General features: G+C 45.0%; 2 protein-coding genes across 3 annotated transcripts in view; both read left to right on the forward strand.

The window, feature by feature from the left end:
* The window catches only part of P4HTM (prolyl 4-hydroxylase, transmembrane), a 39,364-nt gene extending 30,013 nt beyond the window's left edge, over window positions 1–9,351 (forward strand). The window contains exons 6-9 of the mRNA XM_054977229.1: window positions 3,473–3,658; window positions 4,128–4,218; window positions 4,785–4,908; window positions 5,076–9,351. Of these exons, the coding sequence (XP_054833204.1) occupies window positions 3,473–3,658; window positions 4,128–4,218; window positions 4,785–4,908; window positions 5,076–5,293 (619 nt within the window). The 3' untranslated portion in view covers window positions 5,294–9,351. The remainder of the gene's footprint in view (window positions 1–3,472; window positions 3,659–4,127; window positions 4,219–4,784; window positions 4,909–5,075) is intronic.
* Window positions 9,352–12,263: 2,912 nt separating this feature from the next.
* WDR6 (WD repeat domain 6) lies at window positions 12,264–24,568 on the forward strand. Of its 2 annotated transcripts, XM_054978529.1 has the most exons (10): window positions 12,264–12,485; window positions 13,515–13,650; window positions 14,663–17,114; window positions 18,589–18,684; window positions 19,073–19,189; window positions 19,349–19,467; window positions 19,831–20,311; window positions 21,542–21,895; window positions 22,582–22,687; window positions 23,299–24,568. In XM_054978529.1, the coding sequence occupies exons 2-7, from the start codon at window positions 13,515–13,517 to the stop codon at window positions 20,283–20,285; spliced, it is 3,375 nt and encodes a 1,124-aa protein (XP_054834504.1). In that variant the 5' UTR covers window positions 12,264–12,485; the 3' UTR covers window positions 20,286–20,311; window positions 21,542–21,895; window positions 22,582–22,687; window positions 23,299–24,568. The 2 variants fall into 2 exon arrangements, with proteins under 2 accessions (XP_054834504.1, XP_054834503.1); XM_054978528.1 differs by having other exon boundaries at window positions 19,831–21,895.
* The last annotated feature ends 311 nt before the right edge of the window (window positions 24,569–24,879 follow it).

Here is a 24,879-nt window from a genome sequence, read left to right on the forward strand (position 1 = left end):
TGAAATGCATTAAGATTTTCATAGCCTACAATGTAAAGGTAAAATCTCACCTAATCTTCATGAGATTTCTTCCAATCAGAACTCTAACCCATTATCTAGATTAGCATGCTTTATAGGTTATCATATGCAAATATCTAAGATCTTTTCACCTTATAGCATAAGCAACTATGATTGGTTTAATGCTTCATTGAATATTCATAATTTCTATTGTATAACCTTCTAATTAGCCAAAAAATGATGTTATAGCCAACTTGCAAAATAAAGCTATAAATCTGTGAGAAATGACAGGAAGAGTTAAGATACTTCATCACTGTTGGTCCAGTCTCTGATAAAGAAACAATCTAGATGGAGTCCATTATTTTAATTAGCTGTCAAAAGATTAAAATGCACTTGTTTTGGTTACCTAACACTCTAAAAAAACACATAGTTCATGCAAAGTTTAAAAGTTCACCCAGAATACAAGCCATTACTATGTATTAGCTTAGTATTGATTAGTATAATGTGCTTTAATCTATATTATTGCAACACTCTGGGCAAGAGGCCCAGGACAGAATATGGAGAAACAGAATAGTTTCTAATTGGCAAAGGTATCAGACAAGGATGCGTATCTCCTTACCCATTCAGCCTTTGTACAGAGCGTATCATAAGGAAAGCTGGATTAGATCTAGAAGAAGGTGGAGTGAAAATTAGTGGAAGGAACATTAACAATTTGAGATATGCAGATGACACCACATTATTGGCAGAAAATAGTGAAGACTTGAAATGACTACTGGTGAAGATTAAAGGAGAAAGCACCAAAGCAGGATTACACCTGAACATCAATAATACAAAAGTAATGACTACTGAGGAATTACACAGTTTTAAAGTTGACAATGAAGAAATTAGATCCAGAGGAGTTAGCCGTGTTAGTCTGTAGTTGCAAAATGGCAAAGAGTCCAGTAGCACCTTTAAGACTAACCAGCTTATTTGTAGCATAAGCTTTCAAGAATCACAGCTCTCTTCATCAGATGCATGAGGAAACTGAAAATTGTTCAAGCTTTTCTATTCCTTGGCTCAATCATCAACCAAAAGGGAGACTGCAGTGAAGAAATCAGGAGAAGATTCAGACTCAGAAGAGCAGCTGTGAGGGAGCTAGAAAAGACCCTCAAAGATAAAGATGTCACTCTGGGAACCAAAATCAAGATAATCCGAACTATGGTATTCCCCATTACTCTGTATGGATGGGAAAGTTGGATGGTGAAGAAAGCTGACAGGAAAAAAATTGATTCATTTGAAATGTGGTGCTGGAGGAGAGTTTTGTGGATACCATGGATCAGGGCTGGATCAAGGGGGGGCAGGGGGGTAGTCTGCCCCCGGCGCCACCAGGGAGAGGGCACCGGGAGCAGCTGCCAGCTGCCAGAGGGCGCAAGCAGCAGCACAGGCAGCCTTGCAGTCCCCCGCGCTGCCTTTCGCCTGCCCCGCGGGATGGGGTGGCCGGCTTGCCACGCACCCCCTGTCCTGCAAGGCAGGCAAAAGGCAGCGCGGGGGGCTGCGGGGGCGCCCGCGCCATTCACCTGTCCCACAGTTCAGGGGGCGGCCCTGCAGGATGGGTGCGTGGCAAGAGAGCCGCCCCCTGTCCCGCAGGGCAGGCGAAAGACAGCGCGGGGGTCTGCGAGGCCACCCACGCCATGCACCTGCCCCGCAGGACGGGGCAGCCGGCTGCCCCCTCTCCTGTGGGGCAGGCGAATGGCGTGGGCGGCTGCGCTGCCCTTTGCCTGCCCTGCAGGGCAGGGGGTGCGCGGCAAGCTGGCCTTCCCATCCTGTGGGGCAGACGAAAGCAGCGCGGGGGGCTTCGAGGCCGCCCGCACGCTGCCTCTGCCATTCCGCTCTGCGTGATGACATCACCGAAGTGATGTCATTGCGCGTGCGCGCATGAGGTGGCGCGGGCAGCCCTAGATCCGGCACTGCCATGGATAGCTAAAAAGACAAATAAGTGGGTGCTAGATCAAATCAAGCCTGAATTCTCCCTAGAAGCTAAGATTACAAAGCTGAGGCTATCGTACTTTGGTCACATCATGAGAAGACCAGATTTTCTAGAAATAATGCTAGGAAAAGTGGAAGGCAGTAGGAAAAGAGGAAGACCCAAAACGAGATGGCTTGACTCTGTAAAAGAAGTCACACCCTCCAGTTTGCAGGATCTGAGCAAGTCTGTTAATGATAGGACATTTTGGAGGGCTCTCATTGATAGGATCGCCATAGGTCAGAGGCAACTTAACATTACATAACACACATGTATAGATTTGCTAATAGTGTTTTTATAACCAGCACTGTTTTTTTGTTTGCTTTTTTATTTTTTGCTTGTTTTGCATTAATAATTTTTAAAGTCTGCAGCACATCCTGTATGAGATACAGACAAGAAGCCTTAACATCATGACCTGAAATATTTTCCCTTTTTTAAAAAATAGTGCACCTGATTTATTTGCTTAAAATATTTATACATGGCTTTTCTGTCATATACCCAAAGCACTGTAAATAAACTGATGAAAAATTCTGGAGAAGTCAACTATTTTGGTTGGTCCTAAAATGTATCATGTGGTTTTCTTCATGAAAATGACACTTATTTATAAGTAAGTGTGTGTGTGTGTGTGTGTGTGGTGCGGGGGGCGGGGGGGAAGAAAACAGAAGCAAGCAATTTCAAGAGATAAATGTTTAGTGAATTGTGTCTCTGCATGTTTTGTTTATATGCTGGCTTTCTTCCATAACTGAGCTCAAGGCAACATACTTTAGATTCCCAAGGGGTTTCCCATCTAAGCACTGACCAGATTTGCTTAGTGACCAAGGCTTGAATGGCTTGAATGGAGCCCTCATTTACCCTTTTAATGTTAGAGAAAACTAGGGGTCCCTCCATAACCTTGTCGAGCCTGTGAGCACTTTTGGAATTCTGAGATAGGGTAATGGAAGGCAGTTACAAAACATTGGAAGGTTTCAAGCCAAGCATCCTCCTAGGATAGGAGCAATTGTTTCTGAATGGATACTCCCTGTCAACCCTTTTGGGATCCCCTGAAACACCTCCTGCTCCAGTAAAGTGGAAGAAAGCCAGGCTGTTTGTTTTGGGTAAGAAATGCAGTGGATGGAAGAAGGACGTAGATGCTGGAAAACCCATTGGTGGGTGGGCACAATGGCATCTGTGGGCACCACATTGAGGATTACTGTCATAGGCTCTGCGGTAGTTGTGGTGAGTCTTTAACAGTATAGATTGATCTCATCCGCTTATAAGTTTTCTTGGCTGCAGCCTTCCAGTTGTCTTAGGGAGTGGGCATGCTCTAGGCATACAGTCGGGCTGGCATTGGATGGTCCAGTAGAGGCAGAGTTGGCTTTCTTAGACAGAATAATTTCATTCATCTCAGTGGCATGGGTAGTGGAAGTATATATACATAGTTATCCTGATGGAATGCCTCTTCTTCTACTTCTTCTTCTTTCACTTCTACTTCAGGGTGATTCATTTAACTCGCCTTCCCCCAGAGATTGTGGAGCACAGTGAACCCTTGCAAGTGGTGCAATACAACCAGGGAGGACACTACCATGCCCACATGGACAGTGGACCAGTATTCCCAGAGACTGCCTGCAGTCACACCAAACTGATCACCAATGAAACTGCTCCATTTGAAACATCATGTCGGTGAGTCTGGTTTGTGATGAGGAAATTGATTTTCTGGGCTCTTGCATTGCTCCATGTTGAGTGTTGGCAAAAAAAAAATCCAGAATGTTTTCAAAGATACAAATATTCATGAGTAAAGGCTTAAAACTTCTTGTCTCGCTTAATCATGTGAGTACCACAGATCAGAATATATGGTTGCTTTCACATGACTTGGCTTTCTCAGCTGGTATCAGGAGTTATAGGAGAAAGGCCCCGAGGAACCAAAAAAGAAGCACTGATCAGATAGGGAAAAAGGATTTACCATTTCTGTTGGCTATTAAATTGGCATTCCAAGTAGAGATGGTCATGAAATGGGCACCTATACCCTTTGCTCTAGACTTACCTCGCCCTCAAATAAGTTCTGAATTATGGATATGGCCAACTGTATAAAGGTGAGTGCTAAGTAATTTCAGTGAGCCTTACCTGCTGCAATTGCACCTGTCTTTTGCAGTTATGTGACAGTATTGTTCTACCTAAACAATGTGACTGGAGGAGGAGAGACTACCTTTCCTATTGCTGACAACAGAACCTATGAAGAGTTGGTATGTATTTGCACATAGTCCTGTTTCTGGAGTATGCCTTCCTTGCAACTGCTTTCTTTTAAGTTAAAGGTCATTAGAGAGGTCAGTTTACTGGATTGTCAAGAGGAGTGTAAAATCTTAAAAAGAACAAGAGATACCAAAGTTGTAGGAGGAACCATGGGAACAGGAGCAATTCAAGATGCTCATTCTGTGGCAAAATGGGGCCCTACAGGCACTTCTGCTTTACTAGGGGGATATGGAATTTACCAAGTTGGTCCAGGTTCCAAGTGGTTCCCAGCCTGGGAGGCCAATGACCTCTGAGGGATGGCAGAATTAGAGATCCGCAATTCATATGCACACTAAGCATTGTAATTTTGATCTTTTTATCATGATGTATTTTCTCAGTCAACAGACACTAATTGTACAACTGCTGTCATGGAGTGGGGGGTCCATGATATTTTTTGACTTTACAAAGGGGTCTTCATGCTTGAAAAGATTGGGAACCACTGGACTGTACCATAACAAGGAGGTCACATCATTGTTCCACCATCCTCAACATAAAAAGCATTTTCCTCTTTCTTTCCCAGTCTTTGATCCAGAATGATGTTGACCTCCGTGATACCCGTAAACACTGTGATAAGGGAAACCTTCGTGTAAAACCCCTTCAAGGCACTGCTGTCTTCTGGTACAATTACTTGTCGGATGGGGAAGGTAATGTGTCACCTCACAGCAATGTGCTGCCAAGCATTCCCAAGATACATTTTGCCTCTATTTGAATTCTGTTTATCCAAACAAAAAATAATGATTGAGGGGTGGCAGTAGTGATCTGAGGCTGGGATTCTCTGTGAACTGTTCCATGGGCTTTTATCTTCCTGCAGGCTGGGTTGGAGACCTAGATGAATATTCCTTGCATGGAGGTTGCTTGGTCACCGAAGGAACTAAGTGGATTGCCAACAACTGGATCAATGTTGATCCCAATAAACGACGACAACTCCAATTCCAACAGGAGATGGCCCGATACATAAACACTGGGGATGAGGACCAAAGCGAGTGGACAATGGACAAATCCTACAGCAATGTACATGTAGAACTGTAGTGCTTGGAGATGCCCCTTCATTGACTTGGAAGAAACATTTTTGCACTAGCCAGTTCTAACCCTGTAATCTCTTACCATTCCCTGTCCCCACACATCCCTGCAGCATATGCAAGTGGTGCTCCAGCCTGGCATTTCTGACTAGACCGGGAGAGGCAAAGACTGCCTGGATAGGTGTGTGGGGTCATGGTTGTAGTCTGAAGGGAGAACCGGTACTCTGACATGGTGGGGGAAATGACAGCAGTTTGCTTTCTTGGGGATGATTGACATTTGCATCTCATGGCTCTCTTTACCAGATGAGGTTTTAAATCTCTCCATGGAATGTGCAAGTCAGTTAGCTTTCAGGATTTTAACTTTCCTTCATCCTGGGCCATTCGTTCCAATGGATTGCAGTTCTTTTTGTTCTCCTCTTGCTGGCTTTGTAGCTGCGCTCCCTGTGCCTGCCCCATCCTCTTTTGGCATCACAAATCTCCCCTCTTCTGAGCAAGCAAACTTAGGTTGTACAGCTCAGGAGGTGGTTAGTAATTGGCAAAGCCAAATGACAGGAAGATCTTACATTAGTCAACTAACTTTTGAAATTATCTGCTGCTCATTCTGTGTTACTCTTTATGGAGTGGAGCTTTAATTCCTAGCCCCTACAAAGCTCAGTTCACCATCTCAGTTACATGGTGATAGATGTCTCTGTGCTATGGGACGGGCAGGGACTGAAGGTACTTGAGTCATACTCGGTGGTTTCTGATGTTCATCGTGGAGAAGTTTTCTCAGGGTCGGACATGGTTCTGAAGCCTTTTTTGTTGTGTTAATTATCAGGGAAAAAAGGGAAGTATTCAAGAGTGCAATAACAGCTGCGGTGCTGTATTTTTTGATATTTTCACTTGAGTAACTTGATTTGTGATTTGAGTAACTTGATCAGTTTGGTGTAAACCCATTTTGTTGAATGGTTTGTTGGCAGCCTTTGCCCTTCTGCCCTGTTTGTTGGCCCACCAAGGTAATTTGATTGGCCACTGTGTGAAACAGGATGTTGGATGAGATGGACCACTGGTCTAATGAAGTGGGTGCTTCTGATGTACTTGGGGTTTTTGCCCAGAAAATCTTTTGCTTACTTACTCCTTGGTTTACTCAATCATACTCTTCTCTGCAGAAGAGATGTGTGCAAATTTGAAAAAAACGAGTCTGTCAGTTACAACTAACTGAAAGGGCCTTTCCTGGTATCTGAACCTGATCCATAAGCCAGCATCTGTTCCCTTCCTCTTGTGTCAGCATAATCAGTAAGAAAGAGTGAAGGGAGCTGGAAAAGGTGACCAAGAAAGTGGATCAGTGAGAAACAGAAGATTCCTTTTGCATCTTGTGCCATATGAGACTTCAAGCTGACATAGAACAAATCCATTCCTATTGAGAAAGCTGAGCTTATTCATGGCTTGCTTTTTAGACAGGGAAGAGGGCTTTCAGCTGCAAAAGAAATCCTCAGAACAGTGTGTGATCTTTAGGGCAAAATGCAGGGTTTAATAATAGCTATCACTACAGAGGATTCGAGCTGTTTTGATTTAGATGATGCAAAATGTGTTGTCCCTTAGATAACTGTACAAGCATCTAGTTGCCATGTAGTTCACCAGGAAGCACTTATGTTTTGATGCTAAAGTCATCCATTTTAAAATGATTGGTGTTCAGTCCTGATAAGCAAATGGAAGGTTTCCCTGTGCTCTTTTTTCCATGTGATACAACTGTTTCCTCCTGACACCTTGAAGCTTCTGAATTAGATGAAATAGCTCTAAGTTGGCATTTTTTGTGATAGGAGTTCCAGCCAGATGTTTTGTGGAAGCAATTTCCCAGGCTGCAGAAAGTTGTCGCCCTCCCTTTCTGGTGGGATTCTCAGAGGAAGAAAAATGATGTTGGTGTGAAATGTCAGTTGTCATGTACTGAGTCAGTTTATCTTAGCAGTTGAACTCTCATTCCAAGGTATGAGTAGTGTGATGCATCCCTGGTTCTTAACGAATTGCCTTAGCAGTGGCCTGTATGGTTTGTGTCTCACCAAAGCAAACACAGTCCACTAGCCATGTAGTGTGTTCTGGCAAGTGCTACACAGGCACACATCCTGCAGTTTTTGCAGTCCCATACGACAGATGGAGGGGAATCTCCTGACAGGGCTATAACTTGAGAAGTTACACTAAGACAAAACCACTACAAATAGAACAATTAATTGTAATACAAAAATAAATATATATAATTTTATAATTCAGATGTTCAGTGCTAAAGTGCAAAGTGTTCAAAGTGCTCATACAAATTCCTATACATAATTGTACCTTGATACTATAAATATCCCAGAAACAATATACAAAACCATGTTTACAGTAATATTACTTACAACAATATAAAAGTTCACAGTGGCCATAAAGGACTTTCTGAAGAAGTTTTCCTTTTGTTGAACTACTCTTCTTAGATATTGCAGATGCACCCGGATAACCTGTTCTTCGCAAGACTGGATCCAACAGAGGTAAGTATTTACATAAAAGTTCCAGCTTAATTTGCACAAGTGTCACTCATTTCCAATTAATTCACATGTAGGCACATCGGAAGGACACCAGGGGCTAGATGCCTCCCGTGGCCCCACCCAACGACAAACTCATTGCCAGCGAAGAATACCATTTTGCTTTATAGCTTTGTCAAGGGCAAACAATGATGCTGAAACCTTTCAGTCCCTAAACTCCGCTGCGTGTATTAAGGCGCTTTGCTTACTGACGGCTGTTTCCCATTCTATTTGAAATGGCCATCAGTAAGTGAAGCGCTTCGCTTACTGACAGTCATTTCCTATTCTATTTGAAGCAGCAATCAGTAACAATGAATTGTTCTATTTGTAGCGGTTTTGTCTTAGTGTGACTTCTCAAGTTACAGTCCTGTTAGGGGGTTCTCCTCTGTGGTATCGTGCTTTTCAGGGCAGCCTCTTTTTTGGTTTTTGGTCTCTTTTTTGGTTTTGTTTTTGTTTTTGCAATCCCAGGCAAGCCATAAAAACAGATTTATGAAGACCCTCACAAATTGCATTCAGCTTGGTGAATCACAAGTTGTGCAAGCCTGCCTTAGTGTTAGCTGTGTGCTTTATAATTAGTTTGTAAGGCTTCTTGCCACTGCACATTTCTCCCATATGAGGAGACCCCTGGCACCTTGATTTTTTTAAAAAAAGGTCACTCCAGTTCTAAACAATTTCAATATAACTTATATCCATCTATATATGCTTAGGATTGCAGTCTTGCTGCAGTTTTTTTCATCCGGAAAAAAAACTCCAGTACTTCCTCTTCTAATAGGATACTGTAGAAATTAGTAGCCTATTCATTGAATCTTTTTTGCTCTTCCAGTTGTGCCCTTGATACGGAAAATGCTGCCACTTAACAAGTGGCAAGTTCAAAGACTCCTTTAAAAAGCTGCTTAGTAACAGGAATCTAGATTCAGCCTAAAGGTCGTGTCCCATTTAGTACATCTCCAGTGCAAGGAGGTGGAACCCATAGAACCCCCTACTGGACTATCTATTCTGAAGTAGGACCTTGTGGTCTTGTTTTGGATGTGTGTGCCTGTGTGTCTGTGTTCTGGAGGGTTTGCTGTCCCCTTGCCTGTGGTATATCTACTAGCAGAGCCTAGTATCTAAGGATGTAGGATTTTTGTATGCTTTTGAGGCAACATTAGTTGGGACTGTCTATCCACCAGGAAATGTGATGTCACTTTATTAAGAGCATGGTCCACAAAAGCAAAAACTTCTCATCCAAAAACTGGAGAGTGCTCCAGGTAGTTGCATGGCCAGTGACTGCATGGCCAGTTTGGCACCCAGGAATGCACGGGAATTGCATTACACTGGAGAGAGCACAGCAGTGCACTCTGTGAATCATGTTTTTAATTGGCCTCAAGGGCCAAACGTGTATTCAAGCTTGAATCTTGCTAACAGGCTAGTTTGAGCAACCTGATATTGCGGGTTGCATGTAAAGGTAACTGGCCAGATTTGGATTTTGTATTTCTGCGTGTTCCTTACACTTGTGTGATTCCCAATAATTTATTCTTATTATTTAATATTTATTTAATTTATTGTATCCTACGCACATGTCAGGCTGTCTGTCCTGTAAATAAAGGTTTGAAACCTGTGTGTTCTCTTTTGGACTGCTTTGAGTTGCCTGTTCTTCTAGCATGAGACCTGTGGTTTTTCACTCTTACCGAGAGTATCATCCCTAGCTGATGCTGTTGTCTACTAGAGTAACAAAAAAAAAAAATCCTTGATTCTAGCTGCTGAGTATTGCCAGCTGCAAGAAATGTTAAACTGCAAGTGACCTCCACCCCACAAACACACACATCTTATTTTCTTTGGGGATTTACTTTAGAAGCATAAGTGATAAAAAGATTAGAAAGCTGAGATTTGAGTCAAGTTTATTTGCAATCTAGTGCTATTATTTCCAGTCTACTGGAATTGCAAATGTGTCAGAATTGCATAGTTTTCCTACCACAAAAAAATGTAAATTTAATCTAGCTCATGATCCAGCCTGTCAAGCACATAGTTTGTAGGCCTTGATGGGTAGCTGTAATTTGGAGTTAAAACCACTAAGCTAAAGTGGGGCTATAAATATACAGAGATTTACAGATTAAGAAACTGCCTAATCTGGCTCTGTAAATTGAGTTAATCTCCAATATTACTCTTGTTTGGATTCCACAAATCTACTTTTTAAAATACAAATCCGCATTTAAAGTAATTTGCATGCCTTTTTAAACATACAAAGAGTTCCAAGTCCATGTGGATTGTTTATTTCATAAGTAACAATCTAAGATTTTATATCCTTAAGATTGTTTTTGAAGCCTTCTATCCAGTTCTCCTCAGTGCTTATTCCCTTCACAATATCTGCTACTTACAGCTTTTCATGGGATACTGTAAGGCTAAATCAAAAATTTACAAACTACTGTCCTGTACAGCTCTAAAGCAGGACTCATTCAAATCACCTCTAATATGTTGTGAATTCACTTCGGTACAAACCCTCCCAGGAGTGTAACTTGAGCTGTCTTTATAGGGATCCTTTAATAGCCATACTTACGGTTGCTTGAGAACTTGATGCAAATAAAATTAAACATAAATATTTTAAATGCTTCATGGTTTAGAGAACTACATTGTTAGGTGTCCTGAGTTTCACTGTCAGCCTTCATGAGCAAAATTAGTAGGCATGAGCTCTTGCATTTTGATGGAACGGACTGGAAACATTTATTTCTATTCCACCTTTCTCACTGAGATCCAAGGTGGATTACACAGTGCAAGTGAAAATACAATAATCAACAGCTAGGACATTCACTGAGCAAATTACAATAATGAACAATAGTTAGGATGTTCAGGGAAACAGATACCATAGGGAATGGTAGGAGATAAACTTTAAACACGCATAAAGCCAAGCAGAGAGATGAAATCTATCTGAAACAAAGCATAATTAATTTCCATGGCATGTTTAACAGAGTGTAAACTCCCTAATAGGCACATATCTACATCAGCAGACAGTACCTAGTAGTCCCCATCCCTACCAAGACATCTCAACTGAGGCAAAATGTGAACCTCTGGCAAGGCAGAGCCCTCTCCGCCTGTAGTTCTTGATTCTTCATTCTACAATCCACCCAGTAATACTGATACTTAAACAGCTCTGCCCCGCAAAATAACCACCGTAATTCATACATCCCCAGGCTCCGGAGACTCTGGCCCTGCAAAGTGCCATGCAGTGATGCACAGTCGAAAGCCTGTTTTTTGTGCAAAGTGCTCCGAAGTGCAGCCCGCCCCCCCCCCCGCAAATCCCTTAGGTTTGCTTTGCTAAGAACGAGTAAGGAGGCTACTGCCCCAAATACGCTTTGGACCACCTCAGCGCATACATCTCCCGACTCTGTCTAGCTCTTGCTGAAGGTGTCTGTCACCTTGCAGGGTACAGTCTCCAGAGGCCATGGATGTTTGCCTTTGCGTGGTCCAATTCTTATTTTGGATTGCAGAGCTGTTTGTATATCATTAATGTTGTTGGAGTAGAAAACCAGGAACTGTAGATAAGGACTGGAAAGCAGCTCCAAGCTCTGGAGCATTGAGTAGTACTCTCTAAAACTAAGCTGCAAAAGGAAAACTTACCAAGAGGCCCAAATCTCTTCAAACCGGAAATGATACACTTTGAAATGGGAAGTGGGAGTGATAATGAGTTTGAGACCAATACCTAGACCACGAACCACATTGTGCTCTGGACTGATGGAGGGGGGGGGGGGGAATAAACCTTGGCATTTCGTAGGAGCAGTACCAATAGCATCTTAGCAGTCCCATTTCACTGTAAGCGTGACAGGAGAGAATGGCTTAGAACTTAAGATGGTCGGCTTGGTTCCTTGGGGGACCAAGGTGAATACTGGGGCAAGTCACTCACAGCCTAAACCATCGCACAGAATTGTAACGAGGATAAAACGGAGAAGGGGAAAGAATCGTGAACTCATTGGAGGTAGGGCGAGATAGGAATGTATTAAACATATAAGGAAGCGATATTTATGCGTCTCTGCTAGGGGATCTGGGCACTTTATTGCCTCTTTCATATACTTTCTGGCTGGATTAACATTTGTAGGGGGAAACCTTGTCTGCCTAGTACGTTTTTATCCCACCCTTTCTCCACGGAGCAGGAAGAAAGCCAGTCTCTCCGACAGCACTCTACCACGTCATAGCCCACCCAACGCTCGATTTACAGCCATCAGCCAACGCCAAAGGCTTCGCCCTGCCTTTAAAAAAAATGCTGCTTTCCAGACTGGGGTGAAGCCCGCCCTAGCAACCACGAGCCAATGGCTGCATGGGAGGTAGGAAGGCGGGCTTCCGTGGTGCTCTCTGATTGGTAGTTGGGCGGGGTCGGCGCCTGCCTGTAAGGTAAGAGCGACTTTCCCCCAATGTGGCTGGGCGGAGTGGTCCGTTGACTTCCTCCCCATTGATTTCTCGCGCTGGCGTCTCTTCCCGCCGGCGGTGACGATTTCCCACCCACCCCCGGCCCACTTCTAGGCTTGTAATTAAGCCCCGCTGAAGCACTTGCGGATCCATTACACTGCTTAGAAGGCGAACAAGGACGCGTCCTCTCCCTCCGGAGTCGCAGGGGCACGTAGGTCCCCGTTTCCTTCATGCGCCCGGCTTAATGCAGCCTTCGTTGTTTTTGCTTGTTCCTTCGCTTTTCCCTCATATCGAAATGTGAGTGTAAGTTCCTGGACTTTGCTGGGCGCGTACTGCTTTGCCATGTAAGGCGGTGGAAGTATGTAAATTATAGTAACACAAGGTGAAGATGCATCTGACGAAGAGAGCTGTGGCTCTCGAAAGCTCATGCCACAATAAAGTTGGTTAGTCTTAAAGGCTGATACTGGACTCTTGACCAGGTGAAGTGAGCTCTGAGTCATCAGATCTTAGGCTGGAATAAATTCTGTTAAGTGTGCAGTTAATAGGGAGCTTCAAATGTTAGCGTTAATTTAGGACTTCGCAATATTTGCCTTATTGGTAGAACTGGTGCTTTGTTCCAATCCTTAATGTCTCCAGGTTAGTTGCTGCTTGGAAGGACTTTTTACTGCCAGCAAGCCACAGATAGATTAGTGGTCTGACTGAGGGAATACTATTTTATTCCTTCACACAGTTTTCACTTTGCTAGTTTATGTAGCAAATGATTTCAAACAACAAATACCACTATTGTGGGTTTTCCAGGCTGTATTGCCCGGAAAACCCACAACAACCATCGTTCTCCGGCCGTGAAAGCCTTCGACAATACAACAAATGCCACTGCTTATTTTCCTGCTGGTCTGTCTGACACCATCCTCACAGAGCCGTGCAAGAGTTGACACTTTTACCATCACCACCCCGGGTCATCATTTCTCTCAGGATGGTACAATTATCAGCCATATCAATCTCACACATATACCAGTCTCTTGATCATTTTGACTCAGGAAAGCTTATACCCTGGGAAGTGTTGATCTTTAAGGTGCTACTGGACTCAAATTTTGTTACTCCTACAGACTCATATGGCTACCCGCCTGAAACATGATCGTGTTGACTGCCTTTCTTTGCACTTTTTCAGATTCAGTTATATCCATTTTGAGATCCAGCAACCAAAAATGTGCTCAGTATTCCAAATATAGCTGCACTATAGATTTGTACAAGATCATTATGACACAGACTGTTTTGAGCTGATACACATTTGGAGCATTTGTTACAGTTTCCCTTCTCTTTGAATAGATGTCGGCATCCTGTTATATAAGAGAGAGAGAATTGGCAAGGGGCCTCACCTCCCATCCTTTTGCAACAATGGAAACAGAATTGCTGTTGGCTCCTATCACAGCTCTGGAGATCATACAAGATCATCTGGTAGCAGGTAGGCGTCCTATACGCTACTGTGTAGTTTGATATCTCCTTAAGGACAATGGATCAGAATCTGCTCAGAGATTTTCGTCAGTGAATGCCAAAAACAGTATGTTAAATAAGCCAATTATCAATTGCATATGGCCAAGCGCAATCCACTTCCATTAATGCAAATATTTCTCTACTGTTTTTCTTCGCTTAGGCACATTTGTAGGAAAGTATCAAAGCCACCTTTCTGCCCTGCTGAATAGCCAGACACAACAGGAACGGGGGAGGGGGAGCTGGCTGAGTAAAGTGGGACAAGGATGCCATTCTAAGCAGAGTTGTACTCTTCTAAGCTCATTCACTTATGTGTACTCAGGAGGGTTTAACACTGCTTAGGATGGCACTGTTAAGTCAGAGAACGGGAAAACTGTAGAATCCTATCAGGCCAATTGCTTAGGAATATGAGCAGATTACTGCCCGGGAAATCACAGAGATCGCTGGAATTAGAAAACTTAATTGGAAGTTGTTCTGTTTTCAGTCAGGAGCAAAGGTATGAGTGAGTTCCAGGAAGTTGCCAAGGGTCTGTGGTATGACATATGACGCCAACTTATATTGAGAGAGAGACTTGTTTCATCTGAAATTGGCCACTCTGAATGGCAGAGGATCTCCAGACTTTCATGTGCCAGCGTTTGAATCTGAGGCCTTGCAATGCCATTTACATTGATTTGCCACCAAACTATGGTTCCTCCCTGCGAATTCTCTGCCCTGATCCATAAGATCACACGAAGCTACCTTTTATAGTAATCTAGCCTAGCACTGTTTACTCAGGCTGGTAGCTGCTTTCCAAGATCTCTGGTGGAAGGGCTAAAAGGTGTGTGACGGAAGTACCATCAAAAGCAATGCCACCCTGGGCCTTTATGTTGGGATCAGACATCATGCACCATCTGTTGATGTTTGTAACGGTGGGCACTGTTGAAAAAAGAGTGTGACATTTTGATCCCGTTTTGGTATGGTGATTCTGGCCTCTTGTGCTCTTTCAGGTGAAGGACCCAACATAGCCATCTATGCTTTAGAGCCTGGCACTGTCTGCTCTCCAAGATGCTGCAAACAGGTCCTCCGGCACTCTAACATCCACAGTATCAAAGAGCAACCAAAGCAGACTCCAGGAGCCGGCGAAGCCTCCACCCTGGCTGTCTTTGGGGGCAAAAGCCTTGTCATTGTAGAGTTTGGCCTCCAGAACAACAGGATAAAGTTAGCTGAACTCTTTCCTCTCTGTGAGCTGCATGATTGGATCTGGGACCTGCAGTGGCTGGAGAGCAGCACTGAGACACCAAGCTGTGTGGCAGTGGCTCTAGGCCATAACTCTGTGGCTCTGTATGACTATGTTGGCCAAAAGATTCTCCAAGAAGTACACTGCCAAGAGAAATGCATTCTCTACTCCGCCCATTTGGTTGGGAGCAGCTGGGACAGTTTGGTTCTGGTGGCTGGCACTGTCTTCAATCAACTGGTGATCTGGTGTGTTTCTGACCTGGCTGATGAAACAGGAAGGATAAAACCCCGCAGCAGGATCATTGGGCACCACGGTGTTATCTTCAGCATCTGCTACTCGGAAAGCAAAAGCATCTTGGCCTCAGCTTCAGATGATAGGAGCCTGCGGCTGTGGGGCATCAGCAACCTCCAAGCACCTCTGGACCACATCCCGTGCTTGCTGGTATGCTACGGGCACCAGTCCAGGGTGTGGTCAGTCCAGCTGCTGAACGACTGTATCATCAGCATAGGAGAAGATTCAGCTTGTCTTGTGTGGAACTACCAAGGTGAGATTGTTCGCAGCTTCAAAGGACACACAGGCCGAGGTCTACGCACAGTGGCGGTGCACGAGGCACGGGGCTGTGTCTTCACAGGCGGGGCTGATTCTGGCATTAGATGCTGGCATTTGAAAGGACCGAGGACCAACAGGAACAGCCTCTTGCAGCTTAATTTCCCATCACCTCAAAGGAAAGGATTACCCAGAGCAGTAAAGCTGGTGGATACTGGCCATCTCCTTGTAATGACTGATGCTGGGGCTGTATACTCTTATGGCTTGACCTCTAAAGACTGGACGTTGATCCTGGAGGATGCTGCTTATCAGTCCTACAGCCTCCTAGAAGTGTGTCAGCTCACTGGAGGAGATACCCTGTGTGCTATGGGCAGTCTTTCAGGGCAGGTCAAAATATTCCCTCTCCACAATCCTGCGCTAAGCAAGGACCTGAATCTGTACGACGGGAAAGTGCACAGCCTGAGCTGGTCCTCATGCCCAGGCCAGGATCTCAGCACTTGCGGTCTCTTTGTGTCTGGCTCAGCTGGCATTCTGCTGTGGCTGGAGGTCTCTTGCAGCCCACTCGACAGCATGACTGTGGTGGTAAAGCAGTGCTTCAGCCTGCCGCCTTGCAAGCAGCGATGGCACACGTGCACCGCCTTCCTTCCCCATGGAGATTTTCTCCTTTGTGGTGACCGCCGGGGCTCTCTGATGCTGTTTGCATGCAGGACCCGTCTTGACTTGGAACAAGAGAAGGCATCAGGGGGAGGAGACTTACGTGGATTAGGTTCAGTGACAGCCTGTAATGTGCCAGGGCTAAACCTTCCTATTGGAAGAGAGAGGCCAGACACCAAGGACCCTGTTTCTCTAATCTTTGGACTTCATGGGAAGACTGGCGTAACCTCTGTAGCCTGCCATGGTGACTTCCTCTACAGCACAGGCCGTGATGGCTGCTACAGGCAGCTCCAGATTTTGGGCCAGCAGCTCCAAGTGCTGAGGAAGCAGAAGCCATGCAAAGGCCTGGAGTGGCTGGAAGGGCTGCGTTTCAGCCCTGATGGCAGCATGTGGGTGCTGGGCTTCCATGCTGCCTGCTTTGTGCTCTGGAATGCCAACAGCAATGAGACGCTGTTGAGCATCCCTTGTGGGGGTGGCCACCGCTCCTGGAGCTACACTCATTGTCCCTCTGCTGAGACCTTTGCTTACATCAAATCTGGGGACGTGGTCGTATACCAAAATAGAGATATGCCCAATGGGCAGTGCATCCTCAAAGAATCTTTGCATGGGCGAGAGCTGACATGTGTGTGCCATGTTGGAACTTTGAAGACATCCAGGCAGGACCTAGTAAGCATCTTTGCCACTGGCAGCGAGGACAACACAGTGACTATTCTAGCCTTTGGAGCACAGTTTCATACGTTGAGCCGGCTCACAGCTCTCAATGACCATATCTCAAGCGTGAGAGCTCTGGCGGTGGTGGAAAGCACTGCTGTTCTGCAGGAGAAAGGGAGTATCTCCTCCATCCTTTTCTCAGCAGGGGGCCGAGCTCAGATTGAATGTTACCGTCTGCAGCTCAGCCCTGACTATGGTTCCAGCAGTGGTGTGTTGTGCCAGCTGGCCCATGTGGCATCACATCGGCTGGATGAGCAGTGGGATCGCATGAAAAATAGGCACAAGTTGATCAAGATGGATCCAGAGACCAGGTAGCAGCAATGGCCTGTAGCTATAGCTGATGATCTTGAGTTGAAAGCACAGACAACTCACTCTATGGAACCTATAACTTCTCCAGCATCAGGGCTGAGCTACCACCAGACACACAGTCTGTTGTTGTAGAGGAGGGTACAACATTCACATCCAACTGGCTTTGAGAATAATGTTCAGTGTGGTGCAGTGGTTAGCATGTTGAAGTAGCACTGCGGAGACACACATACATGCTTTATACTGAATCAGATCATTGGTCTATCAACGTCAGTACTGCCTACTTTGACGAGCAGCAGCTCTCAAGGTTCTCAGGTTAATGACTTTCACATCACTTACTACCTGGTCCTTTTAACCTGGGACCTTTTGCATGCAAAGCAGCTGCTCTACCACTGAACCACAGTCCCTCCCTTGAACTTCTGGATTCAGATTCTCAACCTGGGAATTGGAGAAGTACACATGGAGGTGACCCCTGCATGCAAAAGTCCCTCTAGTGTTTAATCTCTTTGCAGGTCTTCCCCAGATAATTTAAAATTTTCTTCTCTATGACGACTAGAAACATGCACTTTAAAAAAGAAATAAGTATTGAGTAAAGTATAACACATGCAGCATAAATAGATAATTGGTGTATGTTACCATCATGCACAAAGAAAACATCCCTATATTAACTACATCCCTACGTATGTACTTCGTGCAGAATTGAAGGATTCTCTGACAGCATCTTGTAAGCTTGGGATTTGACACCAGACATAGAATTCAGTATTCTGATCATCTTAGCTGCCATGTCAAACTCTTAAAGCTGTGGAGTTTGAACATTTGTGGGCAACACATTGCCAGAGCTGGGCGCAGAGTAGGCATACCAGTGGTTCAGTTATGAGGCTGCACCACTCTTTGCCTCTCCCATGATGGGAAGTAGCAGAATAAATTATTTAAAAGGAAGCGCATTTGCTTAATTTGTACCCATCACAGAATTTTCTACTTCCCATTGTGCTGGCATGTGATTCGGAATAATCATGCATGGATATAGCATGTTTTCTTCGTGCTTGGTAGTATCATATGCCAATTATTCGTTTAGGTTGCAAGCTTTATAGTCCTTTATTCAATACTTCTCAGTGTTTGTTTATTCAACAGGTAATTAAAGTGTAAGGATGTGGCCATGAGCATAGATGGTTTCATCAGGAATTAGACAGATTTCTGGAGGACAGGTCCATCAGTGGCTGCCCCACATCCACAGGCAGTAAACCTCTGAATGTCAGTGCTAGGAGACAGCATCAGAAGAAGGGTCTTGGTCTTTGTGCCTTGTTTGTTTACCCTCCTGGGCAACTGGTTGGCCACTGCATGGAACAGGATGCTGGTCTAGATGGACCGCTGGTCTGATTTAGCAGGGCTATTCTATGATCTTTTTTCTTCCAACCTCTCCCCGGAAGCTGTCAGCAGGAAGGGCCAAAATTAGGGTGACTGACTTCTTCTGTGTTCCAGGTATATGTCTGTTGCAGTGTTCGTTGGGACTGAGGATGCAGAGCTGCCTGCTCCCATACTCTTTCTAGCTGCTGCCTGCAGTGACGGATCTGTCCGGTAAGAAGGGGCATCGAACTCTCCCTCTTAAGGTCCTGGCAGGTTACTATGGACTTACTTTGACTGCCAGAAAGAAATCTGGAAAGGATAGATGACGGGGTGAGGGGAGACAAGAGGGGCTGTATATTGTCTATGGGATGGCTGCTTCTTTACTTTCCCAGTGCAGCCCTTCCCAAATTGGAGAAGGGAACTTGAGCAATAGAGAGCCAGCATGTAACTACAACCATTGATACATACTTCTGAGCTTCTGAGGAAGTGAGCTCTGATTCATGAATGCGTTTGCTGAAATAATTTTGTTAGTTTTTAAGGTGCTGTTCAATTCTTCTGTGCCCTTGATACCCACTGCATCTCCCATTCTTATATATTAACGGTTTGCCTGTCTGTATAGGCTTTTCTTGCTGCTCGAGTGTGCCCAGAAACTCTGGCTTGTGGCAGAGTCCTTTTACCATCAGCGCTGTGTCCTGAAAGTCCAAGTGTTTACCTGCAAGACAGCTGGTGGAGGAAGGTGAGAATGGAGCAGCTACATTCCCCCAGGGTGCCTGAGGATGTGTCTCATGAACAGTACACTCTTCAGCCTGGAAAGATGAAACCCAAAGGTTGGACTGGGCTGGCCTGTCCTTGGTACCCTCGCAAGCTAAACTTTGCAATGCATCTTATTTTGCAGGAGACAGTTCTTGGTCAGTGCTGCCACTGACGGGGCCATTGCATTTTGGGATATCACGGCTACCATTGATTGTGCCATGGAGGCTGTAAAGGCAAAAGTCAGAGAGGTGGAGCTTCTGGGTAGGCGATTGTATTGAACGTCCTGTTTTGTGTGTCCTTATTGCTTCTCAGTTGTTTATGATGAGGAGACAAAATGCTATCTTATAATGAGTTAGACCCCTGGTCCATCAAGGTCAGTATTGTCTGCTCTGACTGGCAGCTGCTCTCCAGGGTCTCGTCTACTTCCTGAGCGTTTTAAGTGGGGATGCTGGGCCTTGATCCTGGGACTTTCTTCATGCAAAGTAGATGCTCCTACCATTGAGCCATGGACCCACCCATTCCCCATATATGCTGCTTATTGCAGGAACCCTGGCCAGCATTGTGTTCCTCTCTTGCCTTGTACCCTTCCGGTGTATTGTGACAGAACGTCTGGTTTTTTTCCAGCTCTGGAAACTCCGGTCTTTACCATCCAGGCTCACAGCTGTGGTGTGAATAGCCTCCATGTCCAGGAAACAGCGAGTGGCCATTTCCTCGTGGCCAGTGGCAGCGATGATGGTTCCATCCACATCTGTGTTATAGAAGTGAATGTCAAAAGCATAGTCAACAAGGGAACCATTGGTGGGGCTGGCATCCACGTCCTTAGAAAGTTCTCGAGGCTTTGCGCCCACGCAGCTCATGTGACAGGAGTCCGACTCCTACACCCCAACTTCCTCCTTTCCGTTTCTGTGGACCAGCGCCTGACACTGTGGTGCCTTGATGAGGACAGTCTGTCTTTTGTGTACAGCAAGTTTTGCCACGTAGCTGATGTGGCTGCTCTAGAGTGTTGGGAAAGCAGGCAACACGGCTGTCATACTGTGATATGTGGCCAGGGCCTGGAGATTCTCCGGTGCAAAGTATGAACAAAGGCCTGCTGGAAACATGCCAGGTGATAGATAAAAGCTTTTGTATGAAAAACGCCATGAAGTGAGCACATAATTGCCTTTGTAGACTGGTCAAATTTCTGGAAAATGCACAGGATTTAGTAACAACCAATATACCAATATTTTCTTGGTGAAAAAGTATGGTAAATTCAGAAATCTGATTGCCAAATTTTAAGCCGTGTGATTTGGTTGTCATCGTGGTGGTCATTTTTCAGAAATTCCTATGGAAGGAGGTGCTAGCAACAATCAGCTCTTCCTTAATTCTAAAAAGTGCTGAACTGAAAAATCTAGGTTGCCAAATGTTGGTTTAGTCACTATCATAGAAACTGTCTGCTTCATAACCTGGTGTTGTATATAACTGAGATCTTTGTACAAGAGAACTTTATTAATCCTAATTAGTTCTCCCTCACAGAGATAGAAATGGCTGAATTCCCCTGTTCACTATCAGTACCAAGGACAATGAGACATTTATATCCATTCATTTGTTTGCTTGATGCTTTTCTTTATGCCTTGTTACTCAGTGTAACTATTCCAGGTTGGGCGCTGTTTATATCAAATATTACCATCAGAAATACTTACCAATTTCAAAAATGGAAACTGTCATAAAACAAGAGATTTAGTAGGGTTGATTGTGATGAGGCTCAAGTGTGGACCAAAGGGAACTTGAAAGACCAGAGCTGGAATTGTGATCCAATCTCAAAACACATACATGAGTCAATATGTATAGAACTCCAATCCCAATAAGACAAGGCGCCTATGCTTTTTATGATACAGTCTTACATGTTGAAGTTCTACATAAAGAAGCCAGAAACTCTCAGAAACGATGTGATCATCCAGATGACCTCTTTACCATGCTGGTGGTATCTGCAATGTGTAATCTGTCTGTCTTGGTAATTATGTATGGAGATGAGAATATGCTCAGGAAGTTTCTGCCGGCCTGTCCTTAATAATTCATCACTTGAGCCCTGGACAGGCTGGGGTTACTGGTCTGGTAGCCCCATGCATATTTGATGGCCCCAAGTGCAGCAACAGGGAGATCACAACAAGGCCCTTTTGTGTCAAGGTTCAGTACACAAGGTGCATCTGTCATGCACTGCTGCTGTCCAATGGCCTTTGTGAGCTGCTGAACTCACAGTGAACCAAAGCAACATTGTTCACTTGGTGGCACTTGCAATAGAAGAATGTGGAGTGAGTAGCCAGGTTTGGGCTCTTGTCTAATAGGCACTCACCTTTAGCCTGGGCTATCCTGCAACTATGTTCAGGAACTCCTAAGCACACTTCAGATGCCGTGGACTAACTTGGGGAACTACAACTGAATCAGCTCAAAGATGCCATTCCAGCCACGTGTCATCCCAAAAGCCAGGCAGAAACAAATAGTCTCAGAAGGGACCCAGCGAATGGCATCCCTGGAAGCAACTGGCCTGCTCCCTTCAGTGGCTGGTGCCGTGGTCCGAAGGTCATTCCTACCCACAGCAAGCGTCGCCACCCACCTGGGCTGCTCCATGAGGATAAGCGGAACCCCTACCTTCAAGAAGTGTCAGCTCCATGCAAGGAATAAAGAAGATCCAACCAGAGGCTGGCTGGGGAAGGTATGGAAACCACTAGCGTACAAGTTGCTGCATAGGAGGGTATGTCCATGGGCAATCCTTGGGGGCAGTGGTTGGAAATTAGATTTCAGAATGGCTGAAATTTCAGGATGGCTCTGGTAGTGAGATGGTTAACAAGGTTGTCCTTCAACTTGAGTGCACGCCTGCCACTTGCTCACCACTGCCTTGTTAAGGTTCTGAGGTTATGCGTGGAATCCCCGTAAGGTAGCAAGGTTAGCCCCATAACTAGTCCTGTACAAAGCAGGAGGAAGTTGCCTAGACATGCCTTTTTATGCCTCCAATACTGGTTTACTGCTGCAAGTTTTGCTCATTCGTGTCTAGGGGAGTGGGGGAGGTACATGAAAACAATACCAGACTATTGAGAACTTGCAGGATTGCATGAGAGAAGCCCCAGTTCCATTTAGCAGAGTTGCTGGAGGATATGAGTGGAACTGGGTTAAACTGTGTATGATCTCTCAAAGCAAGGTGTAGTGCATTTTCCTAACACTATTCCTATATGATTTCTTTGCATTCTATACTGTACCAATTATTGAACAAGACAGGAAAGTGATGTGTGTGTAGCTTACCCCCAAGACTCTCACCCCACGTATCTCAAGCTACTATTTATAATTCTCACTTTTCTTGACCTCCTTCACCCCAAACTCATCTGCATTTCCTCCCACATCCAGGTAGGAGCTGCAATCAAGGACCGGGACAAAATTGTGACCGAGACTCCTTTAAGTGCAAGGCAAAACAAGATGGTTCTTCCTCAGCTTTCCAAAGGACAAAAAGACGGTGAGCAGAGCTTAACAGCATACTTGGTGCAGGACTACCATTCCCGTGGCAGTATTTGGAATTCTCCATCAAAGAAAGAAGGGGCTTCTAGTGCTGTACAAGCAGAGGTTGGCATCCTATGATTAGCGATCTCAGAGAGGACACTGGGCAGCCAATTAAGCAGAGGTTTTGTATTGGGTCTCATACTAGAACAAAGATAGCAGGGAGCATGTTTGTACGCTAAAATTTCCAATAAAAGGGGACTGGGGATGGTATGGATTTCCCCGATCTCAGTCAGCTAAACCTGCTTTCCCTTGTAAGTCCCAAATAGAGCCAGTGTGTAGTAGTGGTTAGACTGTCAGATAAGCTGCTTGAAGGCCCAGGTTCAAGTCCCCCTGTTGCCAGAAACCTTTCTGGGTAACTTTGGGCCAGTCTCACACACATACCTAACCTACTTCATAGGGTGGCTGTGAGAATAGGGAGAATGCTATATGCTTCCCTTGCAGAAAGGGTGAGATAAAAATGTACCAAACAAATCAGAAAGGAGTTCTAGCCTCCAGCTCCTGCTGTTTGCTCTCATCCTTTTGCTAGCTTCACTAACACTTGCTCTACTTGCTTTTCTGTTCCTACAGATACGCCATATCAGAAGTTGCCGTGTCTCCCTGCCTGTTTCTCCCAAACCAAAAAAGCTCCACCGCCTAACAGTGACATGGCCCCATGGACTGGGGCCGCTCAGTCTGAGGCCTCCTTCCACACCCTTTTCACACCTGTGGTCTCCGTCTTGCATAGTGTCCCTTGCTCCACAGCAGGCCCTCCTGCCTTCTGCAGCTTTTCCCCAGAGCATGGAGAGAAGGCCTCAGCCACAGAAAGGGAGCAGAGACTAAGAGCCAAGCTGCTGCAAGGCAGGGCTAAGCAGAAGGGGCAAAGCAGAGGCTTGCCCAGGCACTTCAAGAGCAAGCTGCAGGTGACGAAGCTGCTGCCCGTGCCCCGCATAACTACCCTCAGCTTCAGCCGCAACTTCACTTTCTCCTTCTTTGAACTGCCGCCCCATCAAAGCCACCAGCACTGGAAGCAACGCCAGCAGCTCCTCAGCCTCCTCATGAAACAGCTGCAGTAGCACACCTTTGGCAACAGGCATGGAAAGAGGGACCCAGCAGCCCTAGAACTACCTTTGGAACTGCCCACTTGCAGTGCAGGAGGCCAAGTTGAACTCAATCCACAGCCCCAGAGAATATGCTTGCCTGCTATGGAAATACCACCTTGCATCCATCACAACAGTTACCCCCCTCTTCTCTACTTAAAACCACATTAGATGAAATCCTGGGAAGTTTCCAGACTGATCTGCTCAGCAGTTTTAAAAAAGGTATGTTGCAACCATAACTATGACCAACATTGGATCAAGGGACAAGGGGGCTTAGACCTCCCTCCTCCTTATGTGCATCCCTTTTCCAAACACCACCCATACCAGTTGCTAGCTCTACCTTTTTAATAGCTGAGGATGAAGAGGGAAAGGCTGTTTTAATCAGTAAAAACTGTATGCACTTCCTGGTGAGATTCTACAGCTCCTCTACATAACAGACCATCTTTGTCATAGTTCTAAATCTGCAGAAATTTCTAAAGCTGCCACCTGGTGCAAGTTACGGGGAGAGGACCCCACTGTTCTTAAACATTGATCTAACAATGATATGTGGTGTTTGATTCATTTACTGTGATATATAGCTATATTTTGCTTTTTTAATAAGCAATAGAGTTTATCTATTCCAAAGTCTCTTACTGTGTAACAGTTTATACTTTGGACCATGTACATTTCCAATTTCACAATAAAAATAAATAAAAACCTGCCAGGAACATCCTGTCACAGGTGATTCAATATCTTGTTTGGTTCTTACTGGCAGCTCAAGTAGGACAAGAACCATAATAACAACATTCGATTTATATACTGCCCTTCAGGACAACTTAACGCCCACTCAGAGCAGTTTACAAAGTATATCATTATTATCCTCATAGATCCAGAGGAGTTAGCCGTGTTAGTCTGTAGTAGCAAAATCAAAAAGAGTCCAGTAGCACCTTTTAAGACTAACCAATTTTACTGTAGCATAAGCTTTCAAGAATCACAGTTCTTTTCATCAGATGCATCTGACGAAGAGATTCTTGAAAGCTTATGCTACAATAAAATTGGTTAGTCTTAAAGGTGCTACTGGATTATTATCCTC

Source organism: Eublepharis macularius, chromosome 4 (assembly GCF_028583425.1).
Source record: "Eublepharis macularius isolate TG4126 chromosome 4, MPM_Emac_v1.0, whole genome shotgun sequence".
Lineage (NCBI taxonomy): Eukaryota > Metazoa > Chordata > Lepidosauria > Squamata > Eublepharidae > Eublepharis > Eublepharis macularius.